The sequence below is a fragment of the Platichthys flesus genome, chromosome 9 (genome assembly GCF_949316205.1).
Source record: "Platichthys flesus chromosome 9, fPlaFle2.1, whole genome shotgun sequence".
Lineage (NCBI taxonomy): Eukaryota > Metazoa > Chordata > Actinopteri > Pleuronectiformes > Pleuronectidae > Platichthys > Platichthys flesus.
In genome coordinates, this window is record NC_084953.1 from 21,783,049 (window position 1) to 21,804,850 (window position 21,802).

The following is a 21,802-nucleotide window of genomic DNA, read 5'->3' on the forward strand; positions in this document are numbered from 1 at the left end:
AAATAGAAATGCCAAAGGAACAGCTCAACAAAATATGATTCAGATGGTAAGGAAAAAAAACCATGTTAGTATGATCAGTGTGTGCACTTCCAGGAAGACCCAGAAAAATCTGGTAATGCAATAAATTATATATATAAATCAGAAATTTTACTTTCAGCATAATATGTTAATGCCCCGTCAAGTATAAATTTAAATGGCATATGAACTAAACATTTTTATATATTTTCACTACTGTTACTAATTGTATTTCTTTACAATACATTTTAGTAATTGTTTTGCAAACATCATGTTAGAGATTGATGTTGTTTATGTCGGGTCACACATATAAATAGGTCGTCTGGATGAATACTGATAGAACCATATGGAAATGCTGCTGTGCAGGTCAAAAGTCACAGTAGCCAGGACTGGAAGGCTGAGAAATGTCAGATATTTAAACATGTTTGACAGATGAAACCATCATTGACCTTCGAGGGGACTTTAACTTTAACTGGCTGCAGGGATTGAATAGTTCAAAATAATCCTCCCCTGCCAAATGTCACTCAAGCTCAGCCATAACACAAGTCATCATTCAGCTTAGCTTTCCTCCAATTGCAAAGACTGAGAGACTCGTGGAAATTGGTATGTTAACCAGAAGCCATGAAATCTGTTAATTTTTTTTTAAGAGATCAAAAACTGGTGGATTTGGATAATTAAGCGTCCTTGGAGCCGGTTGATGTTCCTACACCTTAACTCGACGTGTGAGTAACAACACGTTAGGGGATTGGGTGCTGGGTGATGTGGGGTAACAGGAAGGGCAGATCAGGAGAGATCATAGAATTTCATGTGCAGAGTCGATCTTGGACTTCTAATGACACTGACCTTCTATGAATACACTCAATTATGTGAAATGATCTCTTTAATAAAGTCCTCAATCAAAATCGCAAACCTCCTACTGAGAAAGTCTTGGGTATTACATTAAATCACCATTAACTCTACATAACTTAGGATAATATTTGATAATTATGACAAATATGTAAACAGTTCATTTAATTGACTGTGTTTTGGTTTAGTTACACAACAGATTAAAAGAGTTACAATCCTTTTGTTCATTTAAGCTGATATAACACCATTTGTAAAAGGTAATGAACATGTCATGACATTGGGTTAAGCAGAGTGATTATCATAAAGGCAAAGTTGACAGATTTTGCTTTAATTCTAATCTGGCTTTTATAGAGTCTCTAGTCTGTTTTGGCTTTAAAGATTGGCCCATACTGGACACAAATACACAAAGGACAGATTAGAGCTAAGGTTGGTGATATTTTAGAGAAGGGTCAGGCGAAACATGGGCTGGGTTAGGGAGCATGGAAGGAAGGACGCAGAGCCCATTATCATGCTACACTACATAATATCCTTGGGAATTAAGTGTATATTAAAGTATATATAATATATATACATATGGTGAGAGAGAGAGAGAGAGAGCGAGAGAGAGAGAGATAGTGATTTGCTTTTATCTGAAATCAAAGAGATACTCACAAATCTATTAAACGCCACCTTTTGTTTTTTAATAATGCATCATACTGGGACCAAAGAGAGCTTTTCAAGCAAAATGTAGACTTTTGTTTTGAACAAATATAATTAGATTATTTTTAAGATACTCATAGCAATGTTGAAGCTAATTTGTATTTAGTAAAGTACAGTCCTTGATGAGCAATTCCCAGAGGCTGGGAGGCCCAGTTTGTATTTGGAACCAGCATAAAAACCTTGAATTAAAGAAAACTCAAGGGCCTTGCAATTTCCAGAGATTGTCGACAGCTGGATATAGAGATGAGAATAGATGTCTCTGTGGCATTGACTACTATGTTCTAAGGGATGACAGTAATTTTGTATTCTTCCCAATCAGATACAGTTCTATAAAAAGGTATAGTGCCCCATTCAACATCTTGCATTATTTGAGAAGGCGTGAGTCCAATATTCACTGAAGTGCTTTTTAACTTTACAACCGTTATTTATGTTAAATAATAATATATTAAATTTGTGTATTAAATAGTGCCCATATGACACGATCATGGAATGGATGGTTGAATTTAACTAGAACAACTGCCTCGTTGTTGTGTGTCCCAGCCAATCAGGCAAGTTGCAGGATATATGGTCATAATCTCCCCTCCTGTTCCAGAATTATGACATTGAGTAATGGCCAAAAATGTGTTGTTGCAGAACACGGTGCTGTCACAGTCATGATGACCTTTAACCATTGACCATTTGACATTTGTATGAAATTGTGCTCTGAGCCTCTCTGCTGGTAGTTGTTTACTGAGGGTTGCAGGGCCAAGTCAACTACAAGTAATGACTTACAGACTTGTACCATAGATTGGTAAAACTCAGGGTCACAGCAACTGTCCTTAATATTAGGGTGATGGAGTTGCCACTTGCTGCCCCTACCTCCAGCGCTCTGCTTGCAAACATTACCGAAATGCGCTGAAGTTACAGAAAACGACAACAGAAGTGTTTCCAGGGGACACCTTAAAGTGATGGACACGTCCGGTTGTTGTTGCCGCAGTTTGGAGTTGTCGGATCACATGATTCAGGTATTACTGCAGATGTTTAATGTTGACCGAGTGTTGACGTTTTTTTTACTATTAGCCTGCCAATTCAAAAATACCAAATACAAAGAAATAAAAAAAAAATAAACAACCGGGTGTGTCCATCGCTTTTAGGTGTCCCCTGGAAACACCTCCGTTGCCGTTTTTTGTTATTGCAGCGCATTTCTGTAATTGCAGTGCACTTCTGTAATGTGTTGTGTTGTGTTGTCAAATTGGTGAAGATGTTTTCTTACTTTGCTTGTGTATTTAAGTTGCAGTGCGTTGTGATCTCAGGGCCACCGTAATATATAGAAATTATTGTGGATATATGCTTTGCTGGGCAGCAACTATAGAAACAAAGTAATCAAGCAGCCAGCTTATTTTTCAGAACTCTAACTCCAGCCAGTGGTTAACAATGAGTAAGTTTGCAGTCCACATTCAGCAATAAAAAATGAACAGGTATTTTGTCCAAGTTTAACTCAAAATACTATTCAACAATTAAGAGGGTAAACATATAACAAGATAAAAGTAAACCAGGATTAGGCCAAAGAGTTACGTTAAAAAGTGTCTAAATAGCAGATTTCAGGTCATCACCAAATCCAAAAGGTTGGAAGGTTGGAAGGTTGGTGTGGGTGGGCTGTGAGCTGACTTTTTAGTTGTGACATGAAAAAGTTATAGAATCATTTTAAGGCACAATTTCTGAATACAGTCTATGTGTATATCTCTGTGGTTTGGGTGCTAAGATCAGACATGACATTTTTTAAGGTTGTTGTGAAATGAATGACCATAATACATTGAAATTATATTAAACTGAGATATTACAACCATTATCGTAATTCTTCAAAACCTTGATAATCGAGAAGAAATTACTTTGTGAGTCTGTCTTCCCTCATGCCGGTGAATCGCAAAGCATTCTGTGAAATTCCCATAGCCATCTCTGTTTGCAAACGTCAATTACAAGTCTGGACCAGGTTCTACTAAATGTGGATATACTATAATAGAAGAGTCATCAATTGCTTTTATAGTATTGTTTTAAACCTGTAACTAATAATAATTAATCTATTCTGAATGTGCTTTTGTAATTTGTGAGTTTAATCAGTAAACTTGACTTACTAACAATTGCTGTTTACATTTGAGGAGAAAGCATTTTATTTAATATTTTATAAACCATAAGCCTGGTTAGATACTGTATATACTATTGAATACAAGCTGCCTTTTATGAGACAAATGGAATCAGATGGTGGAAACCGCCAACAGAGAGGATCTTTCAAATATTCATAAAGGTTAAAACAACTGTTTATTCTAAGCAGTTCAATGAAAGATGGCAAGGAGCTCCCCACTGCATTGCCATCTGATGCTGTACAAATATATGCATATAGTACACAGACACGCACACGCACACACACACAAAACCTTGTAAGAGTAGACACCACACTGATACACACACGTTTGTACATCTATCTAAGTGAGGACACTCATTGGCATAATGCATTCCCTAGCCCCTTACCCTAATCTTAACGATTAAAAAAATGTAGATGCCTAAACCTAATTCTAACCCTAAAACCAAGTCCCTAAATCAGCCCATTTAAAGATGGTCAGGAAGTGAGGACCGGCCCAAAATGTTGGGGGAAAACAGTCCTCATAAAGATATCTGTACAAGTACCTAACTAAATACCAAAAATAAACAATAACTGACAAGAAGGATTTGGCCACTATAGCTTATATTAAACTTACCCCTTTACTAAGCTAGAAATAGTGGGAACCATTTTCCCCCCCAATGTGTCAGGGTCCACCCTTTGAGATAAGTAGAGGAGTTCAAATGACCCATGAAAGATTAAAGTAGAAGAGCTACGCTTTTCACAGAAGCCAGTTGAGGTTGTTCAGTCATCCTATCAGGAAACCTCCAAGACTTCTCTCTTTGGAGGTATTCCAGGGATATCTATGTGGGATTAGGCTCTAGGGTAGACCTAGAACACACTGGAGGGTTTACATTTCCCAGCTGGCCTGAGAAGGCCTCTGAATTCAATTCTCAAGAAGGAGTTGGGAAAAGCAGCTGGGGAAATTGAGGCTGGGCTGAACTTCATTGCCTACTGCCACCAAATTAGAAAGAAAAAGTGCCAGAAAACTGGCTAAAATAATCAATTTATTAAAGGGTGGATTATCAAATGATTGGATTGATTTGCACTGATTGTGTCATGTTGTATGTGTGTACAACTGCAGCAATACGCAAGGAAAATAGCTTTTTTACCTATTATCATCTAGAAATATGTCTTTACTTTTAATTTGATCACAATAACAAATTAAGTATTATATTTATGAATATTCTTACCTTTGGTGGGACATTTGGTCCAGAAGTGTAGGAAGGCAGGCTTGGTGGTGCATCTGTGATGTAGGTCTTCTTGGGGCCAGGAGGCTGGTATGCTTGGGTGGGGGCAGGTTCAGGTCTCCTGGAGCTTAGCCCACCAGCTTGAGCTACTCCTGGATGGTGCTGTTCTTGATATGCACCTTGACTCATAGGGGAGAAGCCAGGCTGTGGTGGTCCGTAGGCAAAGTCAGGACCTCTGGGCTGGGCAGGCATGTACTGGACCTGTGTAGGGCTGCGAATGGGCTGCTGGCCAAAATGGTGCCCTCCAGGGGCTTGATGCTGTGGGCCGGGCTGGGCTGACCTCACCTGGACATTAAAAGTGGGCTGGCTTGGGGTTGAAGCTGTAGCGTAGGAGGCTGGGACAGGCTGAGGAGCCATGTGACTTTGAGGCTTGGTTGCCGGGCTGCCAGAGGAAGGGAGGGTAGCATAGATTCCCCCAGGAATCTGAGCTTTGGGTGTAGACTTCTTAGTTGCAGTAAGGGGTGGCTGAGTTGGAATGACCATACGCTTGTAACCAGTTACAGGAGCACTGGGAGAAGAGGTTGCTGGAGATACAGAGTTCTGAAAAACACCAGAAAATATGTGCTCCAGTTAATGCAAACTTCCAGATAAGTTAAGTTCCCACTTAACATGGGGGTGGCATTAGACCTCTCAGAACAAAGCCATGCATTTTTCAAATGAGACAAAGAATTTAACAAACAATAAATTGAACTTTTTAACATAAGATTAAGATTAAGATACATTTATTTGTCCCAAACACAGACAGACATGCACAGGCACACTCATGCAGGTAGGGAAATTGAACCTCTGCTTTTAACCCATCTGGTGCAGGACACACACAGCAGTGAGCAGCCATGTACGGCGCACAGGGAGCAGATGATGGGGGAGTAAGGTGCCTTGCTCAGGGGCACTAGACAGAGTAGGGAGAATCCTCTTGGATTTTTGGACAGATCAATCCAGGTTCGTTTTTTTATTGTTTCTCCGTGGAGTCGAACCAGAGACGAACCAGAGACCTTCTCTGCCCATAGTCCAAGTTTCTCCCACTAGTCCACTGCCATAAGCAGGTCAACATGCTCATGATGACTGTCCTGACATGCTGATGTTAAGGGCTGTGTCAAGTGGGTTTAATTCTTCATCATCATTTTAGTTCAACACGTTAGAATGGCAGTATTTGGTAATAAACAGTCACATGTACAGTAAAGGCTGATGCCAAAGTCATAAACCAAAATACCGGAAAACTAAGTTTTGGCCACAATACAGCAGTAGACAAAAAAGTCAAGGGACATTATTATCTATCTTCCGGGGACCACGAATGTGTATAAAGTCCACATAATAGTGAAGTGGGTGACAATTTGAATTGGCTTATAACAACATGAAGTAAAAACTTTGATAAATGAAAACCTGCTAAATGGTGAAACTACAAAAGATGAACAGCTATTTAATGATAAGGTAGTTTATGCTCAAATCATTATCCACTCGGCCTTCCCAGAGTCAATTACAAGGCTACCTCGACAGCAGAGGCTCTACACTGTCGCGATCACCCATAATTTATGGCTAATAAAGCCAGAGGGGAAAGGATAAATTGTTTGGCAGAGGAAGCAATGATAGCAGATTGGCAATGGCACATGACACTTGTGCTGACTCCAGCTGCTTGGATGTGAAAGATGTTAAATCAGAAAGATTTGTGGCACTTGTGCTCCTGGGAAGAGACGGCTGTAAAGCAGCAACACAACCCGCCGCTGCGATTCTGACATCTGAAAGACTGAGGCATCTTATGTCCAATGGCTACACATGATGCACAGGCAAAACTGTAGCTAAAAACAGCAGCTAATAATACACAGTGTAACAGCGTTTCACTCAGATGTCAGAGACTTCTGCCCTGGGTGTCTTCTCATGTAAGTAATAATTGTTTTTCACTACCAGTACATATCGGTGTCAGACATTCAGCCAGTCTAAAAAGGGTCTATCATTAACCTTGGATGGCCTTATTAGGTTATTGCCTGAAGCCAAAATTCAGAGTCAATTACTAAATTTGCATTACTGGGGGAACAAAAATGAAAACTTGTAGTCTTTAGACCCTGTGCAACTCGGTTGGATGAGACGTCTTCTAAATTGGGGCAGAGCAACAATTCCAATCGATTTCCCTTAAAAGCTGATCAAAGCCTGCTGCAGAGAAATGTCACAAACAGCTGGGGTTTGCAGCTCAGCAACGCTCCCTTGAAACTCCTTGCCCCAACTGAATAGAAACCCTTCAGTTGCAGTACTATCAGTGATAGTGCACAGTAAAATGTCTGTGATCCTAATAGTGTACGGAGATAAAACAGAATTCCAAGTTTTGGCAAAAGAGGTGCATGCATCAACTTTGTCTAAATCGCATCGAAACTAAGTCAGAGGGAAGCCCCTAAGGAACCATTAAAAGCTCCAGAAAATATTCCCTGCTCTCACTCAGAGTTCTGTCTCAGTGATTAGCGCTGATGTTTACTTAAAATTGTGTCTGTCTGCATATGTATGGAAAAATCTCCACTAAGCCCTTTAGGAAGTGAAATTACTTAATTTGAATGTTTCATGGGTTTTAAATACTCCAGATTATTAATTTATCTTCAAGGCCTCAGAACCTACAGTAACATTTTATTTAACCGAGCACTGGAAATGCAAATTGGTCCCCTCAAAATAATTACACTGACATGGTCAATTTTCCACAAATTACATTAAGAGAATGGATTCATCTCTTTCTGGGGGTGATGAAACTAATCAAATGCACACAATCTCAAGAAGAGTCGTCTGTGTAGTGGCAAGAATTTTCATATTAACTAAACGATCATTAAAGCTGCTGTATGCCTTTGACCTGTCGATGATAAGGACGGAGGTCAGAGATTAGATCCTGGAAGCAATTTGTTTATTTGGCTATTCAATTTTAAGTTTTAGCTTTAGTGGTCCTTCATGTTTTCCAGCAATGGCCTAATTGAATGGCAGCATTTATTTGGAGTGAATTGGACAGCTTGTCAGTATATTGCCTCAATTAGGATCGATATTATGCTGTTCACTCTGTTAACCAGGTCGGTTAATATAAGCTTATGTGTATATCAGGACATAAGGCAACTATTTCATGTCAATATCACAGATTCAGTGTTATTTTTATAGTACTATGACCTGTAATTAGAAGAATGATGCCTCTTTCATTGCCACTCATTGCACCGAATGCATTTTGTTGAACTGTGTAACTTGTAACTTTAGTAATTACTTAATTGTCTCCCAGGATGAATGCTAGTCTGTGGCTTAAACTGCTGGAATCAGACCCTGCAAGTTCAAAATCTGAAGCTGAAACCCAGTTCAGTTAAATGTACAGTATGTAACTATGGCCACTAGGGGTCTAGTTGATGCAGTTTCACAGAGGAGGTTATGTATTAAAGTTTAGTCAAGTTAAGAGGCAAACAGAAAACCGGCCAGTGTGATTTTCTCTTAATAAGTTATTTGTGCCGGTTGTTATGGCAGAGACGGGTAAAGCCAAACGTAGATTTAATGGGACTAAAAGGCGACCATTATGAATTGTCCCCTTAACTTGAATCTGGGGTTTCCCTGGGTTTGAACATTGTTGGAAACATTTTGAGTAATGTAAGTACACAGGTCAACAAAACGTTTAACACAGGTCTGGTCACTAGTTAATGGAACAAATTCATTATATCATCTTATGGATAAATGGTGTTACTGAGATTAGCTCATTAATAAAATTGTCAAGCATTTTCATATGTTGTCAGGGCATGTGACCCAAGTCTGCTAAAAGATGGCTTTTGTAGTTCATTATACAAATTGATGTTTTTTCCCAGCGTGAAAGAAGGCTCCCTCGTGCTGTTGTGAAGGTTGTGGAGGACAATAGGTGATGGTGTTTTCATGATAAGACAAGAACATGTCAGATACGGTATGTGATGGTACAGTGCATGTCTTCTGTTTCATGATCCAGAAAGATCCGGGAAAAAAAAGAAACTAAAGCTAAGTATGTATTCATGGAGCAGTAATTACATGTATGTGTGAACTCTCTTTGTCATACGTATTTGTTTTTATTTCATCACACCATGTGCTCTGATTTGTATCCATAGAAAAATTCCCATGAAAGTGGAAAATAAAGATTTCTGTTCTTTTCTACACTAGAATTGCACTTAGTCAAGTGCAAACCTACAAAAAGGCCCCACATTTTCTTCATGAAATCATATTGAAAAGGTCCTACCAGAAACTTGTTAACTGATTTTTGTTAATAACATAACATCCAGAACACTGAAACCACAGCTCAGACCAAATACACTGTTCAGAAAACTGATGGGGCCAGGGGCAGCTTTCCTGGTAGGGACAGGTGGGGTCTTTCATGAAAACTAAATCTAACGAGGCACATTGCTACTGTAATAACTGTTACTCTACCTTTAATAAGTATAAGGATCCCAGTGATATCAACTGCAAGTTGATATATAGAGAATTATAATTTGGTGACAGACTGGTGGTCAAAGGTTGTCATCTTTAACCACAAAATTCTAATGAGCTCATCCAAGCATCAAAGTGAGTTGTGCCAGATGTAATGAAATTCCCAATGGAGAGTCTTGATATGTCACGTTTACAGGGACGTGAGGTCACTTTGACCTTGACCTTTTTGCTCCAAAATGTTATCAGTTAATTCTTGAGTCCAAGTGAATAATTGTACTAATTTTGAAGAAATTCCCACAAAGAGACATCGCATTGTAGAGAATGGGACAGACGGACTGACAACTGAAAACATAATGCCACCGGCCATTGGCTGACCAAAAAACATTTAAAAAATAGAAATGGTTTTGGGTTTATAGCAGCATGGTTGTGTTCTTGATAAAACAATTCATTATACCTCCAAAAAGCTAATGCTATTCAGTTAATAGTCATAATGCAAAGAAAGGCGGTATGTGCAGCTGTCCTAATGAGGCACAGTTTAAAGCGTCCGACCTAACGTACAGCATCAGTGTCAGTGCACATTGTGTTGTTGTCTCCAACACCCCTCCACACAAACAACTACACATAAAGTTTTCCCCAACCCCTTTGGAGAAGTTAACCCTCACTCTATGCTGTAATTCAGACTGACTTTGCAAACAACTTAAGTGTGAAATTTCACAGAGACTCTCATGAAAGCCTTTTGACACATTAAAAGAGATTAGGAGAGACTATACAAGCCTTGGGGGGCTGAGTAAAACTGTTAACTTTGCATTTCAAACCACGAGGGTGGGGGATTCTTTTTAAGCAAGCTTGGGAAAAACCCCTGAAGAGGGAGAAGTTCTGCATGTTTTCAGACTCATCTTAGACCTCGGATATTTTTCTCTCAACTTTTTTCCTGCTCCTTATTCATACAAAGCTGAACTATCGGCTCTTCCAGCCCCGGTCAACACTCTCTAATCTTCCCTTCACTTTCAGTCATCCCGTCAGTGCACGATCAGGAACAGTCACATTTAACAATCTGACAGTTCAGTCATGCAATTGAGGATATCAATTTTCTTCCTAAAATAGTTCCAGATAAGCCACATTAAAAATGATTAAACAATGTCTCTGTGGACCATGGCAAGACCTCTAGCTGTTATGAACTATCTTTCCATTTGCACTTAAACTGCGTTATACACATAATTGAGAACGTTCTGATGACATATATTATATCTGATTCTTTTTTACTCCTTCAAATGATTGTAGCGTGGAAATCCTCACCCTCTCTTAAGTGGATATTTCATTTATGTTTTCAGCCTGCATACATAATATATAATCAATGTTTAATGGGTGCACTGTATAACAACTGACCTGGAATCCTACAACTGTGACTGGTCACTTAATGGGCTTTTATTTTTCAGTCAAGTAGGCGTTGCATTTTTAATAATAATGAAGTTACAGTACCAATAATGTTGGTTTATTCTTCATGGTGCATGGGTAAGGTGCATTTACTGGAACAGGTTCAAGTGCATTTCTATCAACCTATTATCCATGCATACTTCCAGTTTGCATGCTAAAAAAGTGCAATATTTGGACATTAAAAGGAAAACTATTTCTATCATTGTCTAAAATGGACAAATTGGTATAGTAAAAGACAAATGTGAAAATTTCCTTCATAAAACAGACCTAAGAAATGAATATTGGCATACAACAAAGATGAGATTAATTTGCTGATCAAACTTCCTCTTAAGAATGAATAAAGTTGAGACACAAAAAGAGAATGTAGCATTCCTCAAATAGAAATTAATACTAACTCATTATTTAAATCATTTTTTCCAAACACATTCCTATGGAACATTTAATTGTATTGTTTGGGTTGGTGTGGCACTTCTTCTCAGTTAGTCACTAATATTTGCATAACGTAGAGAGACATGAGAGTTTGACAAACGCACTAACAACAGAAAGTAGTGGCATTGTTGTAGATAAGATAAAACTAATTCTTTAAGTTTCTTTTTTTTGTAAAAATTCATAGATACTTGTGGTGAGTATCAAAAGGTCATGAACTGCTTAAGCAGTCATATTCTTTGCATTCAAATATTGTAAAGGTCTTAAATAAAGATAACATTAGATCTACATGAATGGTTTATTTACATTTTAAACTTTCATAATGGTTAATTATTCTAGTCTGTTATTCAATAATTATAGTTGCATTTAAAATGCAACGAGAGAAACTGTGAAGCAATCACATGTACAGTACACAAGCACCAAATAACCTAAGATGGTGTACTTGAACATTAAGTCCATGCTTCAAAATTCACTGTTATGTAATATTTCTGGTATGATGTAACAATATTGTACAAAGTAGGGCGTATTACTCACTGATGCAACAAAAAATAATTTTCTGGGCAACTGTAGGAAAAAAAAAAAGTCCCTGAGAGTCACCGATCGTGGCATTTCTGCAGGCTTCCTTTACAAAAGAGGCAAATGTGTGTTTTGTAGTTCTCACACAGCAGAGACTAATTGTTTCATTCACCTCTTGCAGAACTACAGTCGAGGCTCTCACCACACATCCCTGACTCATCCCCGTAATGAGCTTTTCATGCACTTGTGACCCCTCCTGCTTCAGAAGGTGGAATGCTGCACAGTTCAAAATGCCCATGGCTTATAATGTGTTAATGTTGTCAATCCTGGAGACAGCAAACGTAACCGTTCTCTGTGCGTATGTGTGTGAACTTGCACATGTTATTGGGAAGAAGGATAATAGTCAGTGACAGCAGTTGTTGGTGAGCCTTTTAGCATTGTTACTACATCCTCATCATGTAAAGAGGCAGGTTTCACTGACTGTCACAGCTTCCTGGCTCAAACTAAATTCAACATTGGTTCACCCTGTTAATAAAAGACAAGAGGGTGATACTATGCAGTTTATTTGACTAACAAACATTGACGGAACACACTGAGCGCCTGAAGGCATGCTCTTCTCTCCACAGTTGGCTGCCCCTGTCAAAACTCAGAACCTGCTGCCAGATTGACCATAAGGTCAATGGGTGCCACCGGCACTGTGGCAACATCTCTGCTTCACGCAGCAACAAAGCAATCAAAGTGAAGAGCAGTGTATAAACAAACAGCGAAGAAAGAGTTGAACGCCACCCAGTCCTATAATTACAGCACAGGAGTGTCATTTTGATGCACTCCGCTCAGCTGTTGGAGACATACCACTGCTCAGTTGACTGTTGTCTACTCGTCATATTGAACATGTGACGTTTTATCTCACAACCTGCTTTTTATAGTAATAATATGCATGGCTGCAGCTGAGCCTGCATGATCTCTAAGATTGACCTTTGAGTTATAGAGAACTTTATGACAACTGAAATCTAACATGTCATTGCACGTATTCTTGGTTGATGCTAATTCATTCCACCTTAAGAGAAGCTTAAACCAGAGTGTCTTATTGCTCTGGCAGCTAAAACATGTGAGGAGCATTCCTGTCATTATAGTGGGTAGTGACACAGGTAAACATGGGTGCAGTAAAAACTAGACACTGAAAACAAGGGCACACAATGTCACAGTGCACACTGCAAAAGCTACAACCGGCCTCATGAGACAAATAGGCAATCAATACATTTATTTGAATTGGTTTCTTTTTACGTGTATCAAATATCACAAAACAAATACAGTGAGATCTCCTCCCAAAAAATGTAACACAATCTAACAATAGATCATGCAGTTCACATTCCTGAATGGTGACGGTATGTTTTTGAAAAGCAATTCATTCAAGTCAGTCAGTTCTAAATCTGTTTCAATGACCTTTAATGAACCATTCACAATTTCCCAGAGGCCAAACTCCTTCGCAGGTCAAACATCCTCACCAGCTTGACCCATAAGAGGCCAGATGAGTGCCAGACCTGTTTTAACTTAGTTTAGTTGCTACTTGAATGGTAGCGAAGTTAGAAAAGTTTAACAACAAAGAATAGTCTAAAAATCTAAATAAAATTTAAAGAAATAATTTTAAATGGGTTTGTACGCTTAAAAACACAAAGAGTGGAAACAGGAGGAAGCACCTAGCCAAGCTATGTCTAAACGTGACACAATTCTTTCAACAATTGTGAACACAAAGCTTGTTTTTCAAAAAATGTCAAACTATTCCTGAGCAGATTCAATGACTTTTCCCTTTCTCTAACACTTCTTTCTACCAGGCACTATAACCTTTTCATTTCTTCCATCTATATAAACAATCAGCTTTATTAGTGTGATGCATTCACTTCCATATGAACTGGCATCATTGTGTCTCACAACTTAAACATGATATTTAAACAAATATGTCACATGATCATACCTGATATGGGCATGATCATATGTTAATAGAAAACCATTAACATATTTTGTTCTGTGCACCTCTGATGCAGCAACGGTTGCTCCTGGAGGGTTGGTAGAAAGAACTGAAATGGAGAGGTCTTCCCTGGAGATGCCTCCAGAGTTTATGCCTCATGAAGAAAACAGAGGAAAGGTCACCAACCCTATCATACCCTCAGGGAGCTGAAACACCGCCAGGGTGGTGGCGAGTCTGCATTGTCTGTGATCGTTCAGCAGACGCCATGATCAGTGGGAGACATGGGAGCGAGCAGCGAGGGCCTATCATTCTGCCATGTTGTGACAGCAAGCGCCATCCACAATGCTCTGCCTGTTGAGAGATGGAAGTGTCATGGCATGGCTTGACTGGCAGTGTGAAGTCAGGCCTCCTTAGGGCACTCGCATGGAAGGATCCATCTCAGCAGCATTTCAAGCACTCGGCTTTAGCTAAACTGTCAGCAGACTTCAATAATTCCTGTCGGTTTTCTGTGGACATGACAACTTATTACACAGACATCAGGCTATTTGACACAGAGTAAAAACACAAACAGACCGATGTGGGCTATGCTGCAGCTCATCTGCTGACATGGTACTGAAGTGACAGTAATGTTCTCCATGGTATTACATTCAGTTTGAACCAAACAGAGCATAGTGTGTCTGCTGCCATAAATGTAAATTCCTTTCTATGACTTTTGAGGAGAAAAAGCAGAAGGGTTGTCTATTAAAAGTATTTCTAAAGCAGTACATCTACCAACATGCCTGCAGCCTTTTTCATCAGATGGGATATAAACCTAGGGATCTTTATTACTGACAAAACAAAATTACTGTGTGTGTGATAATAACTATTAACAGCATTGACTTTACCAACTTTTCATAATATTTAAAGTATGTTACATGGTGAATGCCAACAAATTGTGCATGTAGTAGAGGCAAAGCCAAGAGGTTCTAATTGACATCTCCCTAAGGGTCCAGAATCGTTTACCAAATCTTACTATGACTATCAAACAATGGACAACCTTATCGTACTAGTCTTGCCTAAACTACCGTTTTAAGCTAGAAATAAGGCCCTGTGGGTTCCCTCCCCAAACCAGTGAAGTTATAGACTTCACATTTTCATAAAAGACTCATAAAAGGTCCCTGTACCCTTTGATCTTTGTCTACAAGTGACAAATGGACAACATTTGAAGGAATGTCCTAAAGGCAGACATGAGATATCATGTCTGAAAACATATTTTGTGAGACAACCATGACCTTGACCTTTGACTCATCTAATCCATTAGTGGACATATGTGTCAAGTTTGTAAGGATCTTTGAGGCGTTGTAGAGATAACACTTTCACAAGATAAAAAAAGGGTTTCGGGGAGTCAGAGTGATCTCGACATTTGACCAAATTCTGTATCACCGATAAGTTCACCTGAACAGTTGTACCAAGTTTGAATAAATTGCCCCTAGTCATTCTTGTGATAGATCTGAAGCAACCTTATTAAAGAAAGAACAGTTCAGAAATCCCACATACGTATGACACATGAATGAAAAGGATCGCTCATGTCATATAGTCCCCACTTCTTTCCTCAGAGGCCCCACAATGGCAACGACCATGCTTGACCCAACTTTCTAGACAGCATTAACAACTCCACACTTCAGTTTCTAACATGGATGCCAACAAACAGACCACTTCGGGGCACTTCCTGTTAATTGACGTGGAACCATGACTGGAAAAGGTGCACATATTTCTTGTCACAGAGGTTCTGGCACTGGGGAGAGGGAGCAGCTCTCCTTCCATTAATCCATCTAGACATGCGCTAAAAAAGTTAAGGCGCAATCACTCACACACACTCACACACACACCCACACCCACCCACACACCAACACACACACAGAGGACGTTTGCTATACTGGTAAGTGTATGTCATTTGGAAGCCGAGGCTTTCAATATTTTATTTATTATGCTGCATGTTATCATTTTCTGTGAATGAATCAGACGGAGGAAGCTTTTTAAATTCAACTTGAATCTTATCACAACAGATTGAATCATATCAGAAGGAGGTACAGCTTTTTGGAGGAATGCATTAGAGTTTCATTAGGACAAAAATATCCCTACTTTATGGAGAAATATTAGACTTACTTGGGTAATTTATTGGATATACAGAGGACAACTAGTTAAGTACATATGCATGGTAAACATTTCTCCTCAATAAATTAAAGCTAATATCTAGTTGGGTTTTGATGTTTTCTGTCAAGACAGTTTTGTAAATCACATAAAGTATGATAAACTTGTGTACGTGTGGAAATGAGTATGACTGAGTTACTGTTTAAGTCACTGTCTATTCTTCAAGTTTCATTGTTATATTTCATGTGCATTTTAGCAGGGGAACATTTTTATCATTGGGAAAAAAAAGTCTATTAAGGAGGTTATCCAGGGAAAAAGCACTAAATCAATGTGATGAGAAAGAGCTTCTGTGAATAAAAAAAAAAGAAAACATTACAAAGATTCATATGCTGAGGTCTTATTATGTTTCCATCCAGTGGCAGACATCTGCTCAGATTGCCCCAACTTTGTTTTCATGCTCCTAATAATGACCTAGAGCAACAAACCAAATGTGTAAAGATAAAAACGTCCTGATATTCACTTTGACAGTGAACACAGTGGAGCACAGACTGGATAGTGTGGAATCTCAGTAGGTGGGAAGCTGATTCATTTGATTACTAGAAACACAGGAGAGGTCTGTGTGAACTAGAGGTCATGCAGTCAAAGCCTCTGCAGCCTCCACCAAAGCAGCTCTGGTGCTTGATGTGCACACTATTTTGACACTCATCTGGGCCTCCTTGTTAACTCCCCCACAACAGATCTGATGCTTTTGGACAGGCCTACGCTGCACATTAGCGGGGCTGGTTGGGCTCAGATTGCAGTGCAGCACACTTGAAGGGTTTAGCATCAACACGCTCTGTTGTGTTTCCTCGAATATACAAGATACACTTCAAATCGAAGACAACAAGAGTTATTGCATCTTATGATAGAATCCTGAACCATTTCAAATGCTGGGCTTAAACTATGCAGAGGTCTTAGTAACCCAGACGGTTCGCCAGGTGCAGCTGCAGTAGAACTGTAGCGGTATTTGGTTGTGATTAGTTTGAGAGAACAATCAGTGATAAAAGCTGTATCTTACACCCTTAGTCTACCCTCTAGTAATAAGTTCTCTCAAGCTATCAGCTGTGCCAGCGGTGCTCCGCATACACATGCTTGAGCCCTTCTGCAGCGGCTGCAGGTTGAGGTGCAACCTGGCCCTTTGCTGCATGTCTGTCCTCCACTACATGCTTAGAGTCCTATTAGCAAAGGAGAAAAGCCCAAACATGTCACACAACAAAACAATGATTGTCACATTTCAGCTACAACTACTTATCTTGTATTTCTCACTTATTTGGCTGATGAGTTTGTATTTTATTCAAACAGCACTTGTATATGTTGCATGTACAACACATTATGTGCTGAGAGAAACTTAGAATGTTAAAATAAAATAACACATCTGGAAAATAACTTTCATATTTCATAGTTAATTAACAACTACACAATTAACAAATCTGTGTTGTGAAAATAATGAAAATGAATGACAAAATAACATGCATGACATTTTGTGTAATAATATAAGGAATAATAACCTCTAAAAGAATAATGCCTCAAACATCGTTATTGGGTGTGGCTTAATTTCTGCTGCTGCAGGATTAAGCCAACAAACTGTAACACAAACTTAGTTAACTGTGTCAAACAACAAATTACATCTAAGATGGAAGTGGAGAGAGAACAAATGGGAATTATATAATGATCACATTTCATTACCCATTGTTATGCCACAGAGAATACCAACCAAAGCAAACAAAATTGTCTTGATGTCTGTGAAGCATCAGTGCCGGCTGAGCGTTTGCAGGAATGCTACTTGGATTTTTATGAATGAGCAGCGACGTCCTTTTCCATTTCATCTGGGAATGGAGAGCACATAAGGTCCCCTCGCTGATTCCAGATTTAACGTCAAGGGGAAGATTCTTCTCCCAGACGCTTGAAAGAGAGAGAGCGGGGTGGCCTATTGATTTTGGAGAGCTGGCTCTGTAATTGCTTGTGCACAGAGAGCTGTAAATCAAGAGTGCTCGTTACTCTTTGCTTATACAAGCGGAAGATTACTGTGCGGCAGTCAGCCAATGCTGGCACGCACACACACACACACACACACACACACACACACACACACACACACACACACACACACACACACACACACACACACACACACACACACACACACACACACACACACACACACACACACACACACACACACACACACACACACACACACACACACACACACACACACACACACACACACACACACACACACGTTACGCTGTAGAATAATGCATTGAAAGAAAGCAACCACGGACTGACAGGAGCAGCTGCGTAGAGGAAAAGGTCAACCTGAGTTAATCAGCTAGAATCACCATCAGCTGAGGAGAGTGTGTGTGTGTGTGTGTGTGTGTGTGTGTGTGTACGTGCACGTGTGTAAATGCATGTGCTCATGATGCTAAAATACAAACAATTAAACTGAAATATTTTCGATGTGCAAAGAGTCTCAGTGAGAAGACACAGAATCCACAGAGGGGCACGGAGGTAGCTGTAAAACCAGGGTTAAGTCAACAAAATGTCTGATACATAGCGTTTCATGATTTATACATGTCACACGGCGTATGTGTACTCTGCTGAGACACAGGTGGCGTGGCTCTTCACCCATAACTCCAAAAGCTTGCAGCAGGTTACGATAAAAATAGACGTGAAGCGACTTTGACCCTGACAGGTTAAACCACCGTGGAATCCATACATTACTTAGTGTGACTGTTCGCCTGCTCATACGCAAAAAGCTGGCCTCTCACCAAGCTGTACAGGTGCACATCAATTTTTCAAGTCCTGTTGACAAAAGCTTTCAGGCTCCAACAAACGTATGCACTCATACTATATTTTATTTAGGAAAAATGCCATACATTTCACCAGCTGCTGGCTCTGCATCCTAAAACAATTATGCACGTGTGGCCTATACTTGTATTATTAGCTTCTGACCCAGAGCTAGAGCTGGCACAGTAACCTGTGACCCTGAGCATTACCTTACACAGCCCTATCGTAGGCTCTGCTCACACCTGGTATTAACATCAGTCCTGAATGTGACTCCTGTGGCCAACTGTGATCAGATGTCAATTCCCACCTCTATATGCAAACAAACACGTACATTATTTCTGTTCGCTGAGCAAATGGTAACACTTTTACAAAGTTAAGTTTACAGATGTGTCCAATAACATTGTTTATGTGCAATTGTGTGTGTGTGGGAGTGTGTCAGAAAGAGCAGGAAAGAGAGAGAGAGATAAAGAGAAAGAGCGAGAGTCAAGATGAATTGAATGAATGAATGTATGCTCCTATGAAGAAAGATGTTACAAATTGAATAAAAGTATTGTTTGTTATCAATGTTGATTGTGGTGGTGGCTACAAACAAATCTATGTTTGCATAAAATCTGTTGTGGGTCAGAGGAAGTCGGCTGAGTACGTGGCCCAGGATAGATTTGTGTTCACACAGCAAAAAAGAATGAGGCCACATGCGTCCCACACCACCTCTGAAAGTGGCGTGTCTTCAAAACTGTACTTAGAGCTGACCATTTGTGTTCCGACCACTCGGGACAGGTTGAACAGGGTCTACGGTAAACCTGTACAGACACCTGTAGGCCTATGATCAACACAGACTGAAGGTCAGACCTACACGACAGGCTATATATATATAATGATATAATGATGTACTTCAACATATTTTAAGACCACATAATGTCATGTTATTATAGTCACATCAGCACCCAGGAACACGATCATCAAGTCGTACTTTACTCATTTCCCTTAATGTGTATCATTTCAGAACCGCAGTGCATGTGTCCCCTGTGTGGTGCATCATTCTCCCTCTTACCAGAAAACCAGTACTAAGAGCCATCACACTTTCTGTTTGTCTTCCTCGCACTTCACCCAAAATACCATGTTTCTCACTCGACTTGTGAACCCAGTTGTATTTGTCTACCAATTGAGATTTTTTTTATTTTCAACAACCGTAAAACTTTGGATGTGAATTCTTCTTATGTCAAAACGTTGAGCACTTTCCCTGACATGCTATCAACACTTTTTAAACTTGCTTTCAGTTTTATTTATGTAACATGGTAACAACACACTACCCAAGGTTTTTGAGTTATATGACAACACAGTACAAGACTTTTTCAGGTGTAATATTACTTGACTATCTCAGATACCATCTTCATAGTGCTCGCAGTTGCTCTAAGCCTTTCTACTCCAAACACAATTGGTTTGAGTTTTTTCATCTGTCTGTCCTACATTCATTGTGTGTCAAACAATTTAGCAACTGCCCAAGGCTTTGACTTTTTGAAGTTGCTCCTAATATCGTTTAATATCAACTAATGATATAGGTCAAGCTCATTTTGTCATGTCATTTTTTTTTAAAGATGCAACATATTGGTCCTGCAGGAACCCCATTTATCTTAGCATATATTTTCATAAATTTACAATGACTATTCCTAAAGGTTTTTCACTTGCTGTCCAGAGACGTTAATTGTAAATTGTTTATTGTGTCTATCATCATACTATAATGAAGAAGGCCATAGCACAAAGTAGAACAGAAGATAGAAACACTTTCATAAGTTAAATGACGTGACTTTAAAATCCTACTTAACTGAAAGGACAGAGGTATCATCAGCAAGTTCATCAGAATCATCAATGACATAAAATGGTATTGCTAAGTTCCCACAAATGTTCTTGAAAGTCAAAATGACATAAAATCCTTATGATCATGTGACACAAAGACATGTCCCTTGTGCCCTTGACACAATTTTAACGTAAAGTCAGCAATTTCCGATTTTAGGTTGATAAATATTTAGCATGTCTGACCTGGTAATTTAATGTTATGTGTTATGACATGAAGAGGTTGAATTGAATCCAATAACACGTATAATCTTGTTGTGTTATCAAAAAACTAGTTGTTGATCTGACAAAATTCCAATACAGACAAGAGTCATGTAACAAATCTATTTTATATCTGCGGGGAACATAGTTATATTGTTGTAACTAATATATTAATTCAGAAAGAGCATTTTACTTTTGCTAGAGGTTCAGAGAGTGCTTGTTTTCAAAATATTGATTAAAATATAAGTAGTTTAGTCCTGTTATTGGTTACATCCAATTGTTCACAAGGTGCAAAGCTATATATGCACTACCGTTCAAAAGTTTGGGGTCACTTAGAATTTTCCTTGTTTTTCAAAGAAAAGCACTGTTTTTTTCAATGAAAATAACATTAAATGAATCAGAAATACACTCTATACATTGCTGATGTGGTTAATGACTATTCTAGGTGGAAACATCTGTTTTTTAATGAAATATTTACATAGGTGTATAGAGGCCCATTTCCAGCAACTATCACTCCAGTGTTCTAAAGGTACATTGTGTTTGCTAATCGCCTTAGAAGACTAATGGATGATCAGAAAACCTTTGAAAACCCTTGTGCAATTATGTTGGCACAGCTGAAAACTGTGTAACTGGTGAGAGAAGCTATAAAACTGGCCTTCCTTTGAGCTAGTTGAGCATCTGGAGCATCACATGTGTGGGTTCCATTATACTCTCAAAATGGCCAGAAAAATAGAACTTTCATGTGAGACTCCCCAGTCTATTCTTGTTCTTAGAAATGAAGGCTATTCCATGCGAGAAATTGCGAAGAAACTGATAATTTCCTACAACGCTGTGAACTACTCCCTTCAGAGAACAGCGCAAACGGGCTCTAACCAGAGTAGAAAGAGAAGTGGGAGGCCCTGGTGCACAACTCAGCAAGAAGTATATTAGAGTATATTATTCAATAAAAAGAAAAGATTGATATGGGCAAAAGAACACAGACATTGGACAGAAGAAGATTGGAAAAAAGTGTAATGGACAGACAAATCAAAGTTTGAGATGTTTGAATCAAACAGAAGAACATTTTATAGATGCAGGACAGGTGAAAAGATGCAGGAAGAGTGCCTGACTCCATCT

The 21,802-nt window shown here is 39.2% G+C and overlaps 1 protein-coding gene across 3 annotated transcripts in view; it reads right to left on the minus strand.

Moving 5' to 3' along the window:
• Positions 1-21,802, minus strand: part of lpp (LIM domain containing preferred translocation partner in lipoma) — a 145,069-nt gene that overhangs the window by 53,909 nt on the left and 69,358 nt on the right. For all 3 annotated transcript variants that reach the window (XR_009921934.1, XM_062395293.1, XM_062395295.1), the window contains one exon: positions 4,888-5,484. Coding sequence is in view for 2 of the 3 variants with exons in the window: in XM_062395293.1 (XP_062251277.1) it covers positions 4,888-5,484 (597 nt within the window). In the remaining variant the exon portion in view is untranslated. The remainder of the gene's footprint in view (positions 1-4,887; positions 5,485-21,802) is intronic.